Source organism: Nannospalax galili, unplaced genomic scaffold, assembly GCF_000622305.1.
Source record: "Nannospalax galili isolate Female #2095 unplaced genomic scaffold, S.galili_v1.0 scaffold2661, whole genome shotgun sequence".
NCBI classification, from domain to species: domain Eukaryota; kingdom Metazoa; phylum Chordata; class Mammalia; order Rodentia; family Spalacidae; genus Nannospalax; species Nannospalax galili.
In genome coordinates, this window is record NW_008344387.1 from 252,158 (window position 1) to 273,812 (window position 21,655).

Below are 21,655 nucleotides of genomic sequence, written 5' to 3' on the forward strand. Positions count from 1 at the left end.
GTACACAACTTGAATGGCCAGTGCATTTTTTCTCCTTAGAAGAGCTGGTCTTAAGGACATGAGGTTGGGATTATGTGTCAGTCCATTGCATTTCATAGGTGAGAGTCAGCTGGTCACACTGGGTCTTATTTTCAGTCGTGGCTCTTTTGATAAGGTTACTTACTCTTTAAAGAAGTGATTAAATATCATTTGTTTTTTAAAGCCTTTAATGCAGTTGGAGGATATCAACAGTTTGTGCATAAGTACTTCCAAGCCATCCCAAGTGTGACCCGTCAAGGAAACTGGACTGCCAAGCCAAAGTGCTACACCCCTCGTCCAGATGCTTTCCACATCTTCCGAAGTCCCACCTCTGGAGATATCCCATGGCCTGGACTCATCTTTGGCGGCACTATTGTCTCCTTGTTCTATGGGTGTGCTGATCAGGTGATTAATGCACTGTCTCTGAAGTGACTGTTCTTTAGGGTCTCTGTAGACACAGGCAACTGGTCAAATTTGCCTTCCAATTTGTATTTATTGCCTAAATAGCATTGTAAGAAAGCTGTTTTGAGTTGGAGGCAGGAAGATCAGGAATTCAAGGCCATCCTTAGCTACATAGCAAGTTTGAAGCCAGCCTGGCCTACCTGAGACCCTGTCTCAAACAACAGCAACAACAAATCAAAAGAGAGCATAGACATTCCTGAGAATAAAAATGATGTATCTTGTCAGGCACGGTGGCACACACTTTTACTCTCAACACTTGGGAGGCAGAGGCAGGCAGATCTCTATGAGTTTGAGGTCAGTCTGGTCTGCACAGTGAGTTGTAGGACATTCAGTACTTACAGTGAAACTCTGTCTTAAAAAAAAAAAGACGTATCTTAGCCGGGCGTGGTGGCGCACGCCTTTAATCCCAGCACTTGGGAGGTAGAGGCAGGTGGATCTTTGTGAGTTCGAGGCCAGCCTGGTCTACATAGTGAGTTCCAGGACAGCTGGGGCTACAAGGAGACCCTGTATCACAAACAAACAAAAAAAACAAAAAAAAAGATGTGCCTTTACTATTAAAAAAGTCACAATGTGGAGCTGGGCAAAAAAAAACAAAAAAAAGATGTGCCTTTACTATTAAAAAAGTCACAATGTGGAGCTGGGCGTGGTGGCGCATACCTTTAGTCCCAGCACTAGGGAGGCAGAGGCAGGTGGATCTCTGTGAGTTCAAGCCCAGCTTGGTCTACACAGTGAGTTCAGGCCAGCTGGGGCTATAGGGAGACTCTGTCTCAAAAAGACCAAGAAAATATAATCGCAATGTAATAAAAGGTTCAAAGAAATTACCTAAATTCCATCAAGAATGGATGTAAGTACAGTTTTTCTTTCTGAGACAGGCTCTTCCTGTAACCCCAGCTGGTCTGGAACTTGCTATGTGGACCAGGCTGGGCTCAATCTCACAGAGATCCACCTGTGTCTGCCTTCGGAATTCTGGGATTAAAGGTGTGTACCACCACACTCTGGTACAATATTTTGCTGAACATATTTCTAGACATCTTTTCTGTACCTATAAAAAAATAAAGAGATGAGGGGCTGAGAGATGGCTCAGTGGTTAAGAGCACTGACTGCTCTTGCAGAGGACCCGGGTTCGATTCCCAGCACCCACATGGCAGCTACGAACCGTCCTTAACTCCAGTTCCTGGGGAATCCAAAGCCCTCTTCTGACCTCCACGGCATTGCACGACACAGGTGCACTCACATACATGCAGGCAATACACTCATACACATAAAATTAAAATAATAAAATATTTTTTAAAAAAGAAAGAGATGAGGGTCTGGAGAGATGGCTCAGCGGTTAAGAGTATTGGCTGCTCTTGCAGAGGACCTGGGTTTGATTCCCAGCATCCACATGGTGACTAACACCTGTCTGTAACTCCAGTTCCAGGGAAATCCAACACCTTCTTCTGACCTCCGCAGACATTGCACGACTCAATGCACTTATACACATGCAGGCATAACACTCAGACACATAAAATAAAAATAAAAATAAATTAAAAAAAGAAATTAAGATGCATGAAATAGTTTTTTATAAATGAGATTAGACCCTCATTGCTCTCTGTCACCTTTTGGGTTTCTTTTAACTTAAAACAATCCTTCAAAGCCTGGGGGGTTTATGTCAGGGAGAGAGAACATGCTTGGAAGCACAGAAAAACTAAAGGTGAAGGTTTTAGCATGATGAAAGAAAGGAAGAAAGAAAGAAAGAGAGGACGGAGGATGAGAGGGAGAAAGAAGGGAGGAAGAAAAGAAGGAAGGAGAAGGAAGGAAGGAAGGCCATAGACACATTTTCATTTTTAATGGCAGTATCCCTCTCTGCTGTGTAATGTACTAGAAGGCATTTAATCAGTTCTTAGTTGACAAACATTAACTATTAAAAACATGGCTGCTGGGACATGACTTGTGGTTGTCGTCTGGGCATACATTTCTGTAATGCATGTCTAATTCCTAGCTTCTTTCCCTTCTGTTTTTCTTTGTTGTTGTTGTTTTGTTTTGTTTTGTTTGGTAGATGATACATCATAAATTATAATTCCTAACCCTTTATTGTTTATGTATATAAACACAAACTTTTTCTAGGATATAGACTTTATAACCAGCCGCTTTCATAATCTCACTGATTCTAGTAATTTTACGTAAATTCTGTAGCTATATCATCTTCAAATGATGAAGGGTTTATTCCTTCCGTCCTGCCCTTGAGCTTACTTAACATTGCTCACTGTGCCAACTTGGGCTTCAACATACAATGACAGGCAAAGCATCAGCTGTTGCTAGAGATTTTAACACTCCTCTCTAGAAACAAAGCCATCCTACAGACAAAAGTTACAGCTATTCAGTACCTAAGCGGTATGACTAACATGCTTAGTTATATAGTAGAATAAATGTGCAGATCCAGTATAATTATTTTTTAAAAAATTTACTATGAAAATTTCATAACTGTTACAATGCATCTTAATCATATGCTCACCTCTTCCCTCTTCCAACTTCCTTCGACCCCTTTCAGTTTTAAGTCCTCTTATTTATTTTTTATAGCCCAATGAGTCCTCTCAGTGTTGCCCAGGGTTCCTCACTGGGATGTGGGCAACTGCCAGGGGTCATTCTTTAAAGAAAAGTGACTCTCTCTCCCCCAGTGGCCATCCACTGCCAGTAGCACCTTGGCTGCACCCATTCATTGACAGTTGGCCTGTGGGCACCCCTTGAGAGATTTTTCCTGAGTTAAGGTGGGAAGACCCAGACTGACAGTGGGTAGTACTATTACCTTGAGTTTGGGCCCTGGACTGTATAGGAGCATAGAATGTTAACTGAAGATGATGTACCTACAGAATTTACATAAAATAATAAATAAAATATTTTTAAAAATTTAAAATTATTTCTATATGTATGAGTATATTACCTATATGTATGTAAGGGCACTCGTGTCATGCAATGTCTGCGCACTGATCTCTTTATTTGACTTGTTTTCATTTCGTCATTTATTTCAGTTTGATGTTTTTCAGTGTTTCCCATTATTGACTTCTATTTTTAATATCTTAAATGGTTTCCTCATTTCATTTGGCTGTTTGTGTTTTTAACACACTGGTGCCCTGTTTGAGTTCTATGAACATGTTTATAAATATTCTTACGAATTCTTTGTCTGGAGTTTCATATGCTGCTCTCTTGGGGCTCATTTCTATGGGATTCCTTGTTCTTGTTTTTTTTTTTTTAATATTTATTTATTATTTTATGTGTAAGAGTGTATTGCCTGCATGTATGTGAGTGCACTCGTGTCGTGCAATGCCACGGAGGTCAGAAGAGGGCTTTGGATTCCCCTGGAACTGAAGTTAAGGATGGTTCATAGCCGCCATGTGGGTGCTGGGAATCAAACCCAAGTCCTCTGCAAAAGCAGTCAGTGCTCTTAACCGCTGAGCCATCTCTCCAGCCCCAGGATTGCTCATTTTTAGAAAATTTATTTATTATTTTTATTTTATGTGTATGAATGTATTGCCTGCATGTATGTAAGTGCACCTGTGTCATGTAATGCCCACAGAGGTCAGAAGAATTCCTGGAACTGGAATTAAAGATGGTTAATAGCTGCCATGTGGGTGGTGGGAATTGAACCCAGGTCCTCTGCAGGAACAGCCAGTGCTCTTAACCACTGAGCCATATCTCCAGCCCCCTATTTCTTTTCTTTTTTAAAAATTTAAGCCACATTTATTTTTTTCAGTGGAAAGCATGAATGCAAAGTTCAAGAGAAGACTAAGTCATGGTAGGGCTGAGGTGTCATTTTTCTCTGTGAGTTTTACATTCAGGGCTGGAGGCTCTATTCCTCATCTACCTATGAGACAGCAACTGTTTTTGATAATAGTCACTATCTAAGGGCCAACACATCCCTGTCTGGTCCCTGCCTCTGCTGCCGTGTGCTGTGGGCTCTTGTGTGCTTGTGTGCCCTACCCTCATTCAGCATCTGTCTCCTTTCTCTTTTGCATATTGTTGACCCATGTGCACCTAGGTGCCCTACTTTGGGTTAGCTCCATCCATTCCCTGATGCAGCCTCTGTCACGTGTTGTGGGTCCCTGCATGCCTGGGTGACATATCCTGACTCAGCTCTGGCCTCCTCCCTACTCCCACAGCCTCTGCTGGTGCCTGTTTTGGACCCCTGCATGCCTTAGCATCCTACCTTGAGACAACTCTGGCCTGTTCTTTGCTTCTGCAGCCTCAGCTGCATGTCATGGGTCCCTGTACAGTTGGGTGCTCCACTCAGCATTAGCTCAGCCCAGTGCCTTGTTTCTTCCATCTTTCTCATTTTAAGTTAGTTATCTTTTTTTTTTTGCAAATAGAAACAAGAAGTAACACACTAACACATAAATGTGTCCCTTCAGAATAATCAAAAGCTAAAGTTTAAAATTAAAACAATGAAGGATGATAATGTTAGAGAATTTTTTTTAGACAGAGGGGGATCTCATTATCCATAAGAACATAAAGACAAAATACCCTAGATCAAGCTGAAGCAGAATATCTCTTTCCAAGCCACTGGCTATCAGAAACTCACTGAAGTAGATGATGAACACAGGCTTCATATTTTTTTTATGAGAAACATACAGCCACAGAAGCTGTTGATATTCCCTGTGAAGAATGGAATTCATATGGTCTAACTGGTAGGAATGATAAACAAGGTTCTTTCTTGTTTGAACCCAGGAAACCAATGGTGTTGTCTTGACCTATGGCAGAGTGCGTCTGCTATTGAGGAAGGGAGCATTCCTGTTATAGAGCATGGAGTGAAGAGTGAATCTATTCAGAGGGGGCATTGCAGATTTCAATCTGAGTCTTCTCAACTTTATTATTATGGGGGGTGGGGAGAGAGAGAGAGAGAAAGAGAGAGAGGAAGAGAGAGAAAGAGAGAGAGAGAGAGAGAGAGAGAGAGAGAGAGAGACAGGCCTGGTCTGACAGAAAATACTATGCTTTGTCTTCTGGGGCCCCAAAGAACAGAATCTGCATACTTTTCAGTTCCTCTAAAGAAGATGATGTCTAACCATATGTTGTCAGAAAGGCTTAAACAAAGACAGTAAGAAACCAAAGGTCAAAGCACCCGGGATTCATATATTTTACTTCATATGTTCTATAACATAAACACTGACAGTATTCTGAAGAGACAACGTACTAATAAAAACAAGGAAGAGGCTGCAGAGTGTGCTAAACTACCTATTCCACTTTTTGCTTTCACTCGCTGCAGGCCTGGATGATGGCAATAAGTAGTAGCTGTGCCACAGCCTGAATACTCTTCTGTCTTGAACTTTCCTCCACCAAATGAGTCCAAGTAATCAACTTCACTCAAGTTCTCAGTACATGAGCAGAATGCAGCATTATTCTTTGCCAGAACATAACATGAATGACCTCTAGGTCAGGTCTTGAGACAGCTCCTGTTCTTCTCTGAGCTGAGTGTCCACTTTCTGCATTTCTTTTGACATTGTGATGATTCAAAACTCCCACCAGAACAGTCCACTAAGCTCTGTTTACAGTATTCTAGGGATTTTCTAGCCCAACCTCAAAAGTCTTCCACAATTCTCCCTTCCAAAATGAAAGCAATTCCAAAGGCCAATATGGTTAGGTTTATCACAGGAACAGCTCCACTTCTCAGTATCAATTTTCTGTATTAGTTGTCTGCCTTACTGCTGGGACAAGACACCTGACAAAAGCAACTTGGAACCATGGAAGAAATGGTTTATTTTGGCGTTGAGTTTGAAGGTACAGTCCATTGTGGCAGGGGAGTCAGGGCAGCAGGTGCTTGAGGCAGCTGGGCACACTGTATCCACAGTCAGGCTGCAGAAAGCTGCTGTCAAACTGGAGCTTCAGCCCATGGAATGATGCCACCCACATTTAAGATGGATCTTCCCATCACAATTAACCCAATTTAGAAAACCCCTTACAGACATGCTCAGAGGTTTGTTTTCAAGGTAAATCTAAATCCTGTCAAGCTGAAAATCAAGACTGATCATCACAGGTGTCAGCTACTTTTGCAAGTGTTTATTGACAATTTGTCTTCTTATTATTTTTTGGACTTTTTGAGACAGGGTCTCCTTATAACCCCAGCTGGCCTGAAACTTACTATGTAGACCAGGTTGGCCTCAGTCTCACAGAGATCCACCTGCCTCTGCCTCCTGAGTGCTAGGACTAAAAGCATGTGCTACCATACCCAGCTTGTATTTCTTCTTTTGAGGACTTTCTATTCACATCCTTAGTCCATTTATTGATTGAATGGTTTGGGGTTTTGGTGTTTAATAGTTTAGTTCTTTATATATCCTGGATATTAACCCCTTGTTTGATGTGTAGTTTCCAATATTTTTTCCCATCATGCAGGCTGCCTCCACTCTGGCGATTGTTTCCTTTGCTGCGCAGAAGCTTCCTAGTTTCATATAATCCAATCATTCAATTCTTGGTATTATTTTCTGTTCTATTGGAGTCCTGTTCTGAAAATTCTTTCTTATGGTTACATCTTGAAGTGTTTTGCCTTTGTTTCCCTCTAGAAGTTTCAAAGTTTTGGAACTTATATTAAGGTCTTTGAATCTATTTTGAATTGATTTTTTTTGTGTGTGCAGGATCCTAGTTTCAGTCTACTCAGTTTTCCAAGCATCATTTTTTTTTAAAGAGGCCGTCTTTTCTCTAATGTATAATTTTAACAACTTTGCTAAAACTTAGGTATATCTGTGTGGATTTATTTCTGGGTCCTTATCTATCCCATTGGTCTACGTGTCTATTTTTGTTCCACCATAATGCATGCTGTTCTTGTTATTTTATCTTTGTAAAGTAATTTGAGATTGATAAGTGCTACTTCCAACACTGCTCTTTCTGCTAAGGATTGCCTTGAAATGTCTTTAGTTCTTCATTGATTTTAAAAGATCTTTTTTTTTTTTCTTAGCTAGAACACTTTTGGTTAGCAGTTATTTACTCTTAGGCTTGACATATTTCATGATTTCCTGACTTTGAGGGTTGTTGACAAATCTAATGTTAGTCTGATGTTTCTGCCTTTGTGGACGAGCTGGTGTTTTACTTTTACAGCTTTCAGTATTGTTTCTTTGCTTTGTTTTTTGGCACCTTGGTTATACCGTGGAGACGTCTTCTCATGTCTATTTGGTGCTCTAAATGCCTCTTTTGTTGGAATGTCTATTTATTTCTCCAGATTTGGGAAATTTCTGCCACAATTTCTTGAATAAATTCCCTATATTTTTAGTGCTTATCAGTTCCTTCTTATATCCTGTGGACTGTTAGTTTTGGTCTCAGGATCATATTCCAGAATTCTTGCACATTGAAGTCGTGCTTGTCCACTTTGCTCGGTGACTGTGATACTGTGCTAGCAGGGAGGCCAGAGCATACATGGCAACCCTGTCCCACCCAGTAGCTCTACCCTAAGCAAGATGTGCTCATTGGTTACCTGTGTCTCCCTAGCCCTGGATGGTCCAAAGATATTTGGATGAGTGCTGAGTATCTTAGCAAAACCACCAGAGGGCACATCCTGCCATTGCACCAGGACACAGGTGCTTTGTCTGTACTGAGGCAGCGCAGGCTTTACACATCCTGATGGAACCATCACTTATTTCACTCACTTGTGTTTCCTTGGCAGGTTTCTGTCCAGAGGTTTCTGGCAGGAAAGAGCATGCTTCATATGAAAGGTGGCTGCCTCTTCTGTGGGTACCTGAAGCTGCTGCCCATGTTCCTCATGGTGATGCCAGGGATGATCAGCCGCATCTTGTTCTCAGGTAAACTCTGATTCTGATGTGTTCACATCAATCACTAGTGATCTCTTAGCAATCTAGAAAACATTTGAGGTATCAGATCTCCCATGCTATACTGGTTATTGGGTTCCCCAGAGTGTTTCTTTGGAATGTAGTTGAGCAGAAACTCTTGATATATACAATACAGAAATTCCAGGGTGGTGAGTTAAGACAGGGAAGAACAGATACATTTCCTCATGAAACAGAGCCTGGTATCCTACAGCAGGGGCCCAGCCACAAACTTTGGGACACAGTCTTTGAGAAGGTTGGGTTGCTTCATCACATCACAAACATTATGCTGTATGCCAGGTATGGTGGCATGTGCCTTTAATTGCAGCCCTCAGGAGGCAGAGGCAGGTGGATCTCTGAGAGATCAAAGCCACCATGGTTCACATCGTGACTTCCAGGCAGACTGGGACTAGGGGGATTCTGTCAAAAAAATTAATCAAAAGCCAAACCAAACCAAACCAAAACAAAAAACATTATGTTGTGTGTACCAGGTGCTGTATTGGGATCTCTCAGTTACTGTCAGTGCTTCTCACAGCCCCAGACCAAGCATTCATGGCCTCATTGAATTCATGAGACACTTTAGGGGGGCTCAGTTCAGGAAGAAAGCCTCTGAGAAAGGTTCACATTTCTCCTGGTAAATACTATTAACAAATCACCCTCATTTCTCCTAATAAGCATTCAGAAATCCATGTTATGTATTTTTTTCCCTTGTCAATTTAATTTTGCTAGTTTGACTTATCTCTGAGGGCAATGAGTCTGATTATCACTAATCAAGGGAACACTTACTCTGAAAGGTGTATCCACAGGGGTAGAGTGGGTGAGTATCTTGATACCATGCTTTTGACAAGGTCAGACAAAATGGAGGACAATTTTCAGTGCTAAAGAACATGTGCAGTGGGCCTCTCTTCCCTAACCACCCTTCGGTCTGGCCCCAAGATGTGCTTCTCTCTCTGCGCTAATTTCTTTCTAGTTTTAATAGAGAGGAGGCTTAACATTTCCTTTTTGGATCTTCAGCAATCAAGCAGTGTTTGCTGGATCTCATGGCTGTACTTCCTCACAAATTAGAAAATTGGTCCCTCTGCTCTCCCAGACCAGGAGTCCGAGTTATTATTCTGAATTAATGCCCATCTTGGGGCTAAGGGAGTGAGTTTCTGAGTTGCTCTCAGGTAAATATGTGGTATATAGCCTTCCTTCCCCCCTCCCATTTAAATGATACCATTTTTATCCATTTCTCCCTTAGTGACACCTGTCTCCTACTGTTCTTCTCTCTCAGGTTCTTTCTTTCCCTTTTCCTCCCTGGTTCCTTTTCATTATTCTGGTTCCTGAAGTTACATCTGGATACATACTCACATATAAGGATTTGGTGCTAGGATTCACATATCAGAGAGAACATACATCATTTGTTTTTCTGAGTCTGTGTTACATCTTCACTTAGTATAACAGTTTCTAGTTCATTCATTTACCTGAAAATTTCATGATTTCATCTTTCTTTACCACTGTGTAGAACTCCATTGTGTAAATGTACCATATTTTCAATATCCACTCATCAGTTGAGGGACACTTAGGTTGCTTCCATCTCTTAGCTATTGTGAAAAGAGCAGCAACAAACATGGATGTACAAGTGTCTCTGCAATAAAATGAGTCCTTTGGATATATGCCAAGGAGTGGTGTAACTAGGTCAAATGGTAGGATCATTTTTATTATTTTTTTAAAGAGTTCTCCACACTGCTTTCTATACAGGTTGCACAAGTTTGCAATCCCACCAGCAGTGAATGAGCATTCCCCTTTCTCCACATCCTCTCCAGCATTTGGTATCATTTGTTCTCTTGATCTTAGCCAGTCTGACTGGTGTAAGATGAAATCTTAAAGTGGTTTTAATTTACATTTCCCTAATAACTAATGATGTTGAACATTGTTTTTCAAAATATTTTATTTATTATTTTTATTTTATGTGGATGAGTGTATTGCCTGCATGTATGTGAGTGCACCCGTATTGTATAATGCCGCGGAGGTCAGAAGAAGGGGTTGGATTCCCCTGGAACTGGAGTAAAGATGGTTCATAGCTGCCACACGGGTGCTGGGAACTGAACCCAGGTCTTCTGCAAGAGCTGTTAGTGCTCTTAACCAATGAGTCTCCAGTACCCGATGTTGAACACTTTTTAAGAGGTTTCTTACCCATCTTTATTTCTTCTTGTTAGAACTCTCTGTTTAGGTCCTTAGCCCATCTTTTAATTGGTTCACTTGCTTTCTTGATTCTTTGTTTTTTGTCTTTATATATTCTGGATGTTAAACCTCTGTCAGACGTGTCATTGGTGAAGATTTTCTCCCACTCTGTGGGTTTCTTCTTCACTTCTTTGGTTGTTTCTTTTGTTGTACAGAAGCTTTTTAGTGTAATGAGGTCCCACTTATTGATTCTTGACCTTAATTCCTGAGCAACTGATGTTCTATTTAGAAAGTCCTTTTGTACACATGTATCTTGTAGGTTACTGCCAATGTTTTCTTTGAACAGTTTCAGACTTTCCAGTTTCTCATTGAGGTCTTTGATCCATTTGGAGTTGACTTTTGTGAAAGGAGAAAGATAAGGATTTATTTTCATTTTTCTACAGGTAGAGATTCAGTTTTGCCAGCACCATTTGCTGAACATGCTGTCTTTCCTCCATTGTGTGTTCTTGGCCCCTTTGTCAAATATCAGGTGGCTGAAATCATATTTACTCATATTTGGGTCTTCAATTTTGTTCCATCGATCTATGGGCCTATTTTTGTGCCAGTGCCATGATGTTGTTATAACTGTAGCTCTGCAATACAGTTGCTCTTTTTGCTCAGTGTTGCTTTGCTATCCAGGGTCTTTTGTGCCTCCATATGAATTTTAGAAATTTTTTTTCTAGTTCTGTGATGAATATCATGGGGATTTTGATTAGCATTGCATTGAATCTATAAATGACTTTTGGTAGGATGGTCATTTTCACAATATTAATTCTTCCAATCCATGAGCATGGGCAGTCCTTCTATCTTCTGGTGTCTTCCTCGATCTCTATTTAAAAAAAAAATTTAAATTTCATTGTAGAGATCTTTAATGATCTTGGTCAGGTTTATTCTGAGATTATTTGTGTGTGTGAATAGGAGGGTTTTCATGTACTTTTTCTCCATTTGGTTGTTATTGGTGTATAGAAAAGCTACTGATTTTTGTAGATTAATTTTATAGCCTCCCACTTTACTGAAAGTTTCAATCATTTCTAGGAGTTTTCTGGTGTAATTTTTGGCATCTCTTAGGTATAATATGTCATCTGCAAAAATGGATAGTTTGACCTCTTCCTTTCCAATTAGTACTCCTTCAGTTTCCTTCTCTTGTCTTATTGCTCTGGCAAGAGTTTCAAGCACTTATATTAAAAAGGAATGGAGATAGTGGACAGCCTTGTCTGGTTCCTGATTTTAATGGGAATGATTCCAGTTTTTCTCCATTTAGAATGATGTTGGCTGTGGGTTTGTTGTATATAGCTTTAATTATGTTGAGGTATGCTTCCTCCAATTCAGTTACCTCTAGGACTTTTAACACGTTGAATTTTGCGTAAATGCATGTTGAATTTTGTCAAAGGCCTTCTCTGCATCTATTAAAATGATCATGTGGCTTTGTCTTTGAGTCTATTTATATGATTTATGACGTTTGTTGACTTATATATACTGAACCATCCTTGCATCTCTGGAATAAAGTCGACTTGATCATGGTGGATGATCATTTTGATGTGCATCTCTATGCAGTTTGCATTTTGTTGAGAATTTTTGCATCTATGTTCATTAAAGATATGGGTCTTTAGTTTTCTTTCTTGGCTGCATCTTTACCTGGTTGTGGTATTAGAGTGATGCTGGCTTCATAGACGGTATTTGGGAGTTCTCCCTCTGTTGTTATCTTTTAGAATAATTTAAGTAATATTGGATGTAGCTCTTCTGTAAATGTTTGGTAGAATTGTGCTGTGAATCCATCTGTGTCTGGGCTTTTGTGAGTCTGGAGGTTTTGTATTATTGCTTCAGTTTTCTTATATGTTATGGGTCTGTTTAAGCTGTTGCTCTCTTCTTGGTTTAGCTTTGGTGGTTCCCATGATTTTAGATATACATTCATTTCTTTTAGCTTTTCAAATTTAATAGCATATAGGGTTTTTTTTGTCTTCTTGAGACAGGGTCTTTCTGTAGCCCCAGCTGTTCTGTAACTCACTATGTAGACCAGGCTGGCCTTGAACTCACAGAGATCCGCCTGCTTCTGCCTCCCGAGTGCTGGGATTAAAAGCATGTGCCACCATGCCCGGAGCATATAGGGTTTTAAAGTATTCCCTTATAATGTTCTAGATATTTTTGTTGTCTGTTGTGATGTTTCTCTTCTCACCTCTGATTTTGTTGATTTGGAGTTGCTCTCTCTTTCTTTTGGTTAACTGGACTAAGGGTCTGTCTATCTTGTTTATCTTTTCAAAGAAACAGCTCTTACATTTGTTGATTTTGTATCGTTTTCTTTGTTTCTATGTCATTAATTTCTGCTCTGATTTTTATTTCTTCTTGTCTGCTGGGTTTGGGTTTCATTTGTTCTTGCCTTTCCAGAGTCTTGAGTTGCCATGTTAAGTCATTTATTTGTGTTCTTTCTGATTTCTTAATGTAGGCACTTAGAACTATAATTTCCCTCTTAGGACTGCTTTTAAAGTGTCCCTGAGGTTTTGTTGTTTGTATTGTCCTTTTCATTTAATTCCAGGAATACTTTTCTTTCTTTTTAATTTTCTACTTTGACCTACTCATCATTCTGGAGTGGGTTTTTTTTTGTGGGGGGGTGCTGTCATTTTGAGATAGGGTCTCCCTGTAGCCCTGACTGCTCTGGAACTCACTATGTAGACCAGGCTGGCCTTGAACTCACAGAGGTTCACCTGCCTCTGCCTCCCTAGTGCTGTGATTAAAGGTGTGTGCCATCATGCCTGGCTGGAGGAGTGTTTTTTAATCTCTAGGAGTTCCTGTAGTTACTAGGAGTTCTTCCAGTCTCGATTTCAAGCTTTATTGCATTGTGGTCTGATAGAATGCTTGTAATTATTTCAATTTTTATGTATTTGTTGAGGTTTGTTTTGTGCCCCAGTATGTGGCCAATTTTGAAGTTCCATGGGGTGCTGCATAGAAAGTATACTCTTTGGTGCTTGGGTGGAATGCTCGGTAGATGTCTGTTAGATCCATTTTATATATGGTATTATGTTTAATTCAGATGTCTCTCTGCTTGTTCTTTGTCTAGTTGACTCTAGGATATGGTGGGGTATTGAGATCCCCTAGTATTAGTGAGTTAGAATTAATCTGTGTCATAAAGTCCTATAGTACTGTTTTTATGAGATTGGGTGCACCAGAGTTAGGTGCATATATTTTCATGATTGTGATATTTTCTTGGTTAATTTGTTCCCTTGATCAGAATGAAGTGACCCTCCTTATCTCATCTGATTAGTTTCAGTTTGAAGTCTATTTTGTCAGGTATTAGAATTGCAACTCCTGCTTGTTTCTTAGTGCCATTTGCTTGGAATATTTTTTTCCATCCTTTCACCTTAAAGTAGTGCCTATCCTGAGAGTAAGATGGGTTTCTTGCAGACAACAAAAAGATGGATTTTGTTTCTTAATCCATTCAATTAGCCTGTGTCTTTTGAGTAGGGGAATTCAGTCCATTGATATTTAAAGTTATTATTGAAAGATGTGTATTGATTCCTGTCATTTTAATTTCTCTTTGCATTCTTGGTCTGACTCTGTGTTTCCACAATTGTACCTTCATTTAGTTTCTTTTTGTTACCCCTTGAGTATAGTTGCTCCTTTCTTCAGCTCTTTGTATTGCTTCAAGAATTCTCTGAAGGGCTGTGTCCTAGTTTGTTTCTACATTGCTGTGACAAAACACTCTGACCACTACCAACTTGGGGAGGAAAGGGTTTATTTATCTTATATCTCCCAGGTCACAGTTCATCAGGGAGCCCAAGGTAGGAACTCAGGGCAGGAACCTGGAGGCAGGAGCTGGAGCACAGGCTATGAAGGAACACTACTTACTGACTTGCTCCCCTGGCCCCTGCACAGCCTCCTTTCTTATGCAACACAGGCCCACCTTCCCAGGGGTGACACCACCCACAGTGGGCTGGGCCCTCCCATATCATTCAACAATCAAGGAGATGCCCCATGGACATGGCCACAGGCCAGTCCAATGAAGGTAATTCCCCAATTGAGGCTCCCTCAATCCAGGTGTGTCAAGTTGACACTAAAGCTGTCCAGCACAGGCTGGTTTTATAAATGTGAATTCTTTCAGCCTATTCATGTTGTGGAAGATTTTTCTTTCCCCTTCAACTACAATGGACATTTTTGATGGTTTGGCATCCATGATCATTTAGAACTGGGAATACGTTAGTCCAGGCTCTTCTGGCTTTCATAGTTTACACTGAAAAGTCAGCTGTAATTCTGATGGGTTTTCCTTTATATGTGACTTATTGTTTTTCTTTTGCAGCTTTCAGTATTCTCTCTTTGTTCTGTATGTTCAGTGTTTTTACTATGATAAGCTGTGGGGGAATTTCTTTTCTGGTCCTGTCTATTTGGTGTTCTTTGTGCTTCTTATATTTGTATGGGCATGTCTTTCTTAATCCTGTTGAAGAGCTGGTCAATACCATCATGAGATTCTTCTCCTTCCTGTATGCCTATAATGCGTAAATTTGGTCTTTTCACGGTGTCCCACATTTCCTGCATATTCTATTCCTGTGTTTAAAAAAACTATATAATCTTTGAGTGGTCCAGTTCTTCAACTTTATCATCCAGTCTTAATGTTCTGCTTTCCATTTCATTCACTGTGTTGGTGAGGCTTTCTCCTGTCATTTCTAATCATCTTATTGAGTATTTTACTTTCTTCTTCATTTTGGCCTGTGTTTTCTTCAATGTTTCTATCTCTTTTGTGAATTCAGTCAGAAGTTTATCCCTATCTTCTTTTAGTTCTTTGATTTGTTTGTGTGTGTTCTTTAAATTTGTTGAATTCTTTGATCACGTTTATGACTGTTCTTTTAAATTCTGTGTCCTGGGTTATCTCTAGGGGGTTCTTGTTGTAGAACTCACCTATAGGACTGTTAGTGTTTGGTGGGGACATATTTGGGTTTTTCATATTATTATTTTTTCTTTCTGATTTTTAGCATGTAGTTTTCTTTTTTTTTGTGATTCTGGTATGAGATGCAAGCCTTCCTTTGTTGAGTTGAAGTCTATTTCTGTTTGTGTACTTGATGTGCCTTGATTTTCTTATTAGGTTTGGAAAGCTGGTTCTTCCAGGCTTCAGGTTCTCTCTTTCGATTTTATATTGGAGGCACCAGATGGCTCTAGTCTAGCCACTTACGAGTTCCTGCAGAGGCCCATGTCGGGTGAGAATCAGATGTTCTCAGGCTTCCTCCTAAGGTCTGGGCCTCTTTAGCCAGCAGGCACAGCACAATTTGGGAAGTTTACTAGGCAGAGGCTGAATTTAGGGGTCTTGGGTAGTCTTCAAAGGTTCGGGCCCTACTAAGGGCAGGGAAGCCTAGACGCATAGCCTGCAGCAGCGGGAGGAGCTGTAGATGGTCCCAATGTAGAGGGATGGGCATGGTACAATTTGGAGAGCTCACTGCCATGTGTCACTAAAAGGGTAGTCCAGAAATCTGGGGTTCTAAGAGCAAAAACAGGCCTGTGCCTAAGGCTAGAAGAACAGGGTGTGGGGTCTGGGAGATTGGAGTTGCTCAGGCTATAGAGGAGTCAAGGCAGAGTGGGCAGGATCAGACTTACCAGGGAAGAAGGCTGGTCTGGATAATTCAAGGCAAGTTGGGGTGGGGACAGCCAGAGTAAAAGGCTGGTCTCAGGAGTCCAAAGGTAAGTCGGGGGTGGGGACAGCCTGTGAAGGCACTAACAAACTAGTCTGAAAAGTTGAGCTGGTCTGAGTACAGGGGATCAGGACGCCATGGATGGGTCTGGACTTAGAGGGTAGTCCAGAGATCTAGGATGCTAAGAGTAAAAGCGGGCCTGCGCCCAAGGCTAGAAGAAGAACAGGATGTGGGGTCAGGCATACTGGAGTTGCTCAGGCTATAGGGGAATCATGGCACAGTGGCGTCATATGTAATTTCTAATCTGCTTTCTTTCCCTGAGCTCAGATTTGAGAGCTCTATAGTCAGCATGTTTGATCTGTTACTTCTTTCCGCAGATCAAGTGGCATGTGTTGTACCGCCAGAATGCCAAAAGTTCTGTGACAGCCAAACTGGTTGTAGCACCCTGGCTTATCCAGTGCTGGTGACAAAAGTGATGCCTTCTGGTAAGAAATGGGTCCTGTCACCAGGGGCTATAACAACCCCCACTGGAGCCTGTGCTATTGGGCTATATGTGGCAGTTGGGAGTGTGCGTGCAGGAGTGGCTTGCTCCACCAGCCCATCATTCTGGGTGTGGAGGCAGGCTGTGCTTGGGAGTGGTGTTAGCATTGGAATAAGCATTGCGACTCTGGTAGGAGCAAGACCTCAACCCTGTCTTCCCTTCCCACACTGGAAGTGCACATCCTCATGGAGGCACAACCTTCACATGCTGGTTACATTATTCATATTACTTGCTGCATGTGTTTCCCTTGCTCATTTACATAGAAAACAGGCTCCACACGGTGCAAGGCATTGTTGTAAGCCCTGAGTAGACAAACAGAAACCAGAGAAGTGCTGTTGTCAAAGAGCTTATCATTCAGTGTAGGTAGTCAAAGAGCCAGGCAGTTACCTACCAGTCAGGTAGCTTTCTGCTTGAGGTGTCAGGGAGCCTATGCATTTATCTCACCTTTTCCCCCAAATCCCACTGAAATCACCAAACAAATATTTTTAAAGAAAACCTTACTGTTAGCTCTGGAGACCAACAGGTCAGACATTTGAGAGATGTTCATAGAATCTACTACATAAAGAATCGTACTGAGGAAAATACTGACTATGCTGCAGTCCAGGAAGAGGGTTTGTCTGATTCCCAAGGGTGGAAACACCCTTAGAGCAGCTGAGGAATTGCCACAGGGGCTTCCATGTAAGGTCCTCATTATCTTCAGACTCTCCCAACAACATGTGATTCCCAAACAGAGCAGTTAATGTCCCTGCCACTAGGTGAACCTCCAGGTTCCAGATTGTTCTGCTTAGAAATAGTGTTGGTGGAGTGCTTGTGAATTTGTCTATTTATCTTCATCTTAACAGCAACTCTTTGGTAGGTACTGTTAGTGTACTGTACAGATGAAGCATCTCATCTCTTGCCTATAGTAAAGGCCTTCTCTAAACCTCAAGTTGAAAGGGGTACAGGCAAAACCACTCATCTCATGGGGCTGTAGTGAGGATGGTACAGGTAAATGGCTGCAGAGATTTACTGGCACAAATAACCCTCCAAGCATTATTAGCTGCTAAAGCGTGCTGCAGGAAACTATTAACTCTTGTCACAAAGCAAGTGAAAGGGAAAAGAAATACATCCATGTCCTTAATGCCACTTCTCTGTATGTCTAAATATTGTTTCATGGCTGATTTTTGTATCTAAGGACATAGTTCTCACCTTATAGAACTTTATAAATGCGTACTAAAATTTATGTTGAAAAAAGAACAGAAGCTGAGGTGGAGAAAGCTACCTTGAGAAATGAACCCCACAGTTACCTAGTGGAACATCTGTTTGCAACTGCCTTGCTTGTTCAGGTATCCGCAACAAACTCTGTTAAATCATCTTAGAAGTTGGTGGCACATGCCTTTAGTCCCAGCACTCAGGAGGCAGAGGCAGGTGGATCTCTGTGAGTTCAAGGCCAACCTGGTCTACATAGAGAGTTACAGGCCAGCTGGGGCTACAGGAAGACCCTGTCTCAAAAAGACCAAAAAAAAAAAAAAACCAAAACCAAAACCAAAAAAACCCCATATCTTAGCTCCTGCCCTAGCTATCTGCGTCTGCAAACATGCCTGCAAAAGGAATTTCCTTTCTGTGGTCTTAAGGCGCAAAAGCACCTGTACTAGTAATGATGTAGACTGTAACCAATGCTATTAACAGTTAAAGAGTAACTCGGTGGGACTTGTAAAAACTGTGAGGGAAATAAACTGGGGGCTTGAGTTCTTTGGGAAGAAACTCTGCTCGAGTCCGCTGGCCTGGCTAAACTTTCCCAATTTCTCCACATGAATGTCTTGGTGCTTTCTCTGTGCATGGCTGCTCCCATGTCTCAGTTTCTTGTAACACAAGATCAAGTGTAACACTATATCTTAGATGGAATTCCACTCCAAGAAAATGTGTATATTTCGAAGGAGAAACTTTAGTATTTGGGAATATTCCTTAAAAGGACTAAGTCTCTCTGGTCAGCAAGCTGGTGGTCCAGGAAATGTTTTCTTTTTCTTCCAGGCCTACGGGGCTTTATGCTGTCCACTGTCTGTGCTTCCCTCATGTCCTCCCTGACTTCTGTTTTCAACAGTTCCAGTGCCCTGTTCACGATGAACATCTACACCTGGATACAGCCTCTATCCACTGAAAAGGAGCTCATGATAGCGGGAAGGTGAAGTGTTCTAGTCCTGTCAGTCACTAATATTGGAGAATACCCCTTCCATATGTGATCTCCTGAAAAACTTGGGCTGTAACACTGTACATAGAAGTATCCTGTTCATATGTAGTCTGGTTGATTGGGGGTGGTTATTTTTATATACTTTTGCAATGATAACAAATGACGCAAAGAAACAGATTAGCCCCAATATAATAATGTGGTTGACTTCAATATTCCAATCTCACCGAAAGACAGGTCATCCTCAATAAAAATAAACAGGACATCATAGGTCAAACAGATCTAATAGGCATTTATGCAACATTCCATCCAAACACTGAGGAATATTTATATTCTTCTCAGCAGGCAGTGAAACTTTCCCTAAAATAGACCATAACTCAGGATGCAAAGCAAGTCTTAACAGATACGAGAAAATGTAAATAATCACGCTAGAATAAAATTAGAAGCCAGCAGCAAGATAAACTTCAGAGCATACACTAACTCATGGAGACAAAATAATACACCGTTGAATGATGAATCACTCATGAAAAGATCAAGAAAGAAATTTAAATTCCTAGAACTGGGTGAAAATGAATGCAGCATAACAAACAGGTGACACAATGAATACGAGGGAAGTTTGTAGTTACAAGTACCTATGTTAAAAAAATCAGAGAACTTTCTCCTGTAGTTTCAAATGGACTTACTGAATCATTCAATTCCATCTTCATTTTGGGTTGGGTTTCCTTTAATTATTTCTATCTCCTTTGTGAATTTACTTTTCAAATCCTGAATTGCTTTTGTCATTTCTCAGGAGATGAGAAGAAATAACAAAAATCAGAGCAGAAATTAGTGAAACAGAAACAAAGAAAACAATACAAAGAATCTAAGAGCTGGGATTTTGGGATTTCTCATGTATAATACCCTATCATCTGCAAATAGGAATAATGTGACCTCTTCTTTTCCAATCAGTACCTCTTTAATTTCTTTCTCTTGTCTTATTGCTCTAGCAAAAATTTCAAGCACTATTTTGAAAAGGAGTGGAGATAGTGGACAGCCTTGTCTGGTTCTTGATTTTAATGGAAATGCTTTAAGTTTTTATCCATTTAGAATGATGTTGGCTGTGGGTTTGTTGTGTATAGATTTAATTATGTTGAGATATGCTCCCTCCAGTCCAATTCCCTTTAGGATTTATAGCATGAATGCATGTTGGATTTTGTCAAAGGCCTTTTCTGCATCTATTGAGATGACCATGTGATTTTTGTCTTTAAGTCCATTTGTATGATTTATTACATTTATTGACATGTATCTTGAACCATCCCTGCATCTCTGGAATAAAGCTGACTTGATCATGGTGGATGATCTTTTTTTAAAAATTATTTATTTAATAACCACATACTTAGAAGCATTTCATTACACTGAGATGTTGGCGCATGCATCTCTAATCTGTATGTCAACAGCATTGACATATTCAATAACAATTTCCTGAGCTAAGATGCATCTCTTTCAAAATTGACTGTAAATTTTTAGGTTTATGGTTGAATTATTACAGTTATAAAATATTGTACTCAGTATAAACCCCATAAGCTATAAAATTAAATGGTTTTAACCTTTAAAAAAGATCTCTGTTTCATTATTAAAATACACAGTTTCATACAGACAAATTCATTTTCAATGCAATTGACATTGAGATGTTTGCACATGTGTTTTTAATCTCTATATATCTGATTATTACTAGTCACAGTCAGTTACTTTCTGAGCTCTTTGGCATCTGAGCATGGATATAAAGTCATCAGGTAGACTTCAATAGTAATGTTTTTCACATCTACTAATTATTATTATTTAAATCATTATTTTTAAAATTTTTAATAACTACATGATTAGAAGAAGCATTTCATTACAGCATTAATATACTCACTAACAATTTCCAGAACAAAGATGAAAAGCAGAAAGACATTGTTTCTGCTACTAACACTGAGATGTTGGCACGTGCATCTCTAATCTGTATGTATCTGATTATTACTAGTGATAATCGGTAGCACTTGGATCCTTGGTGCCTGTGTATGTCTATGAAATCATTGGATAGATTTCAATGGTAGTGTTTATCACCTCTACTAATTAGCATGATGTAAATTTTTAGACTTCCTCCTGAAATATAATTCATTTTTAAAAATTTGTTGATTTGTGTGCATGTGTGGGTGCAAGTGCATGTGTAGGCACCTGTGTGTGGAGGCCAAAAGTCAAAGTAGGACCTTCTATTGCTCTTCACATTTTCTGAGGCATGGTTTCTTACTGAACCTGGAGTTCAATGACTTGCCAAGACTAGCTGATCAGCAAGCCCCAAAGAAGACAGGGCACTATCTTCCTTCCCAGACTGACATAGCACACGTGCCACTATGCTCAACTTTCTACATGGGTGTTAAGAACCTAACTCAGGTCTTCATGCTTATATGTCAAACTCTTTACTGACTGAACTGTCTTCCCAGATGGAAACTAGTTTGTCATAATTATTAACTGTTGTACTCTTGTCTGATGTTAGGATTTTAAGATTAAACTACTGTGAGAAAGCAATAATGAATAGATTAAATAAACTCTGTTAGATATAAATGTGGATTGATAAACAGCTTTTCAAGAAATAAAGACTCTCACACTCAAAACATTTTGTAACAGGGCACCTTCTTGACCATAGCTATGCCATGTTAAAGTTTAGGCTGACTCTAGTCTCTGAAATTATCAGGCAGTTGGCCAAGATTATGGGAACACATGTCAGCTGAACCCTGGTTGTCTTGGGAACAGGTCAGCATGTCTGGGAGTGTATTTGCTAATTGCAGATTTATGGCTTCTGTAGGTTATGCTTGGCTTGCTTCTGCAATTTCTAATAGAATAGAAATTGTTAAGTAGG

General features: G+C 40.3%; 1 protein-coding gene across 1 annotated transcript in view; it reads left to right on the top strand.

Moving 5' to 3' along the window:
• The window catches only part of LOC103740077 (sodium/glucose cotransporter 1-like), a 53,854-nt gene extending 35,022 nt beyond the window's left edge, over positions 1–18,832 (top strand). Inside the window, 4 exon segments of the mRNA XM_008840627.1 lie at positions 203–423; positions 8,102–8,237; positions 16,450–16,557; positions 18,624–18,832. Coding sequence (XP_008838849.1) covers positions 203–423; positions 8,102–8,237; positions 16,450–16,557; positions 18,624–18,832 — 674 coding nt within the window.
• The last annotated feature ends 2,823 nt before the right edge of the window (positions 18,833–21,655 follow it).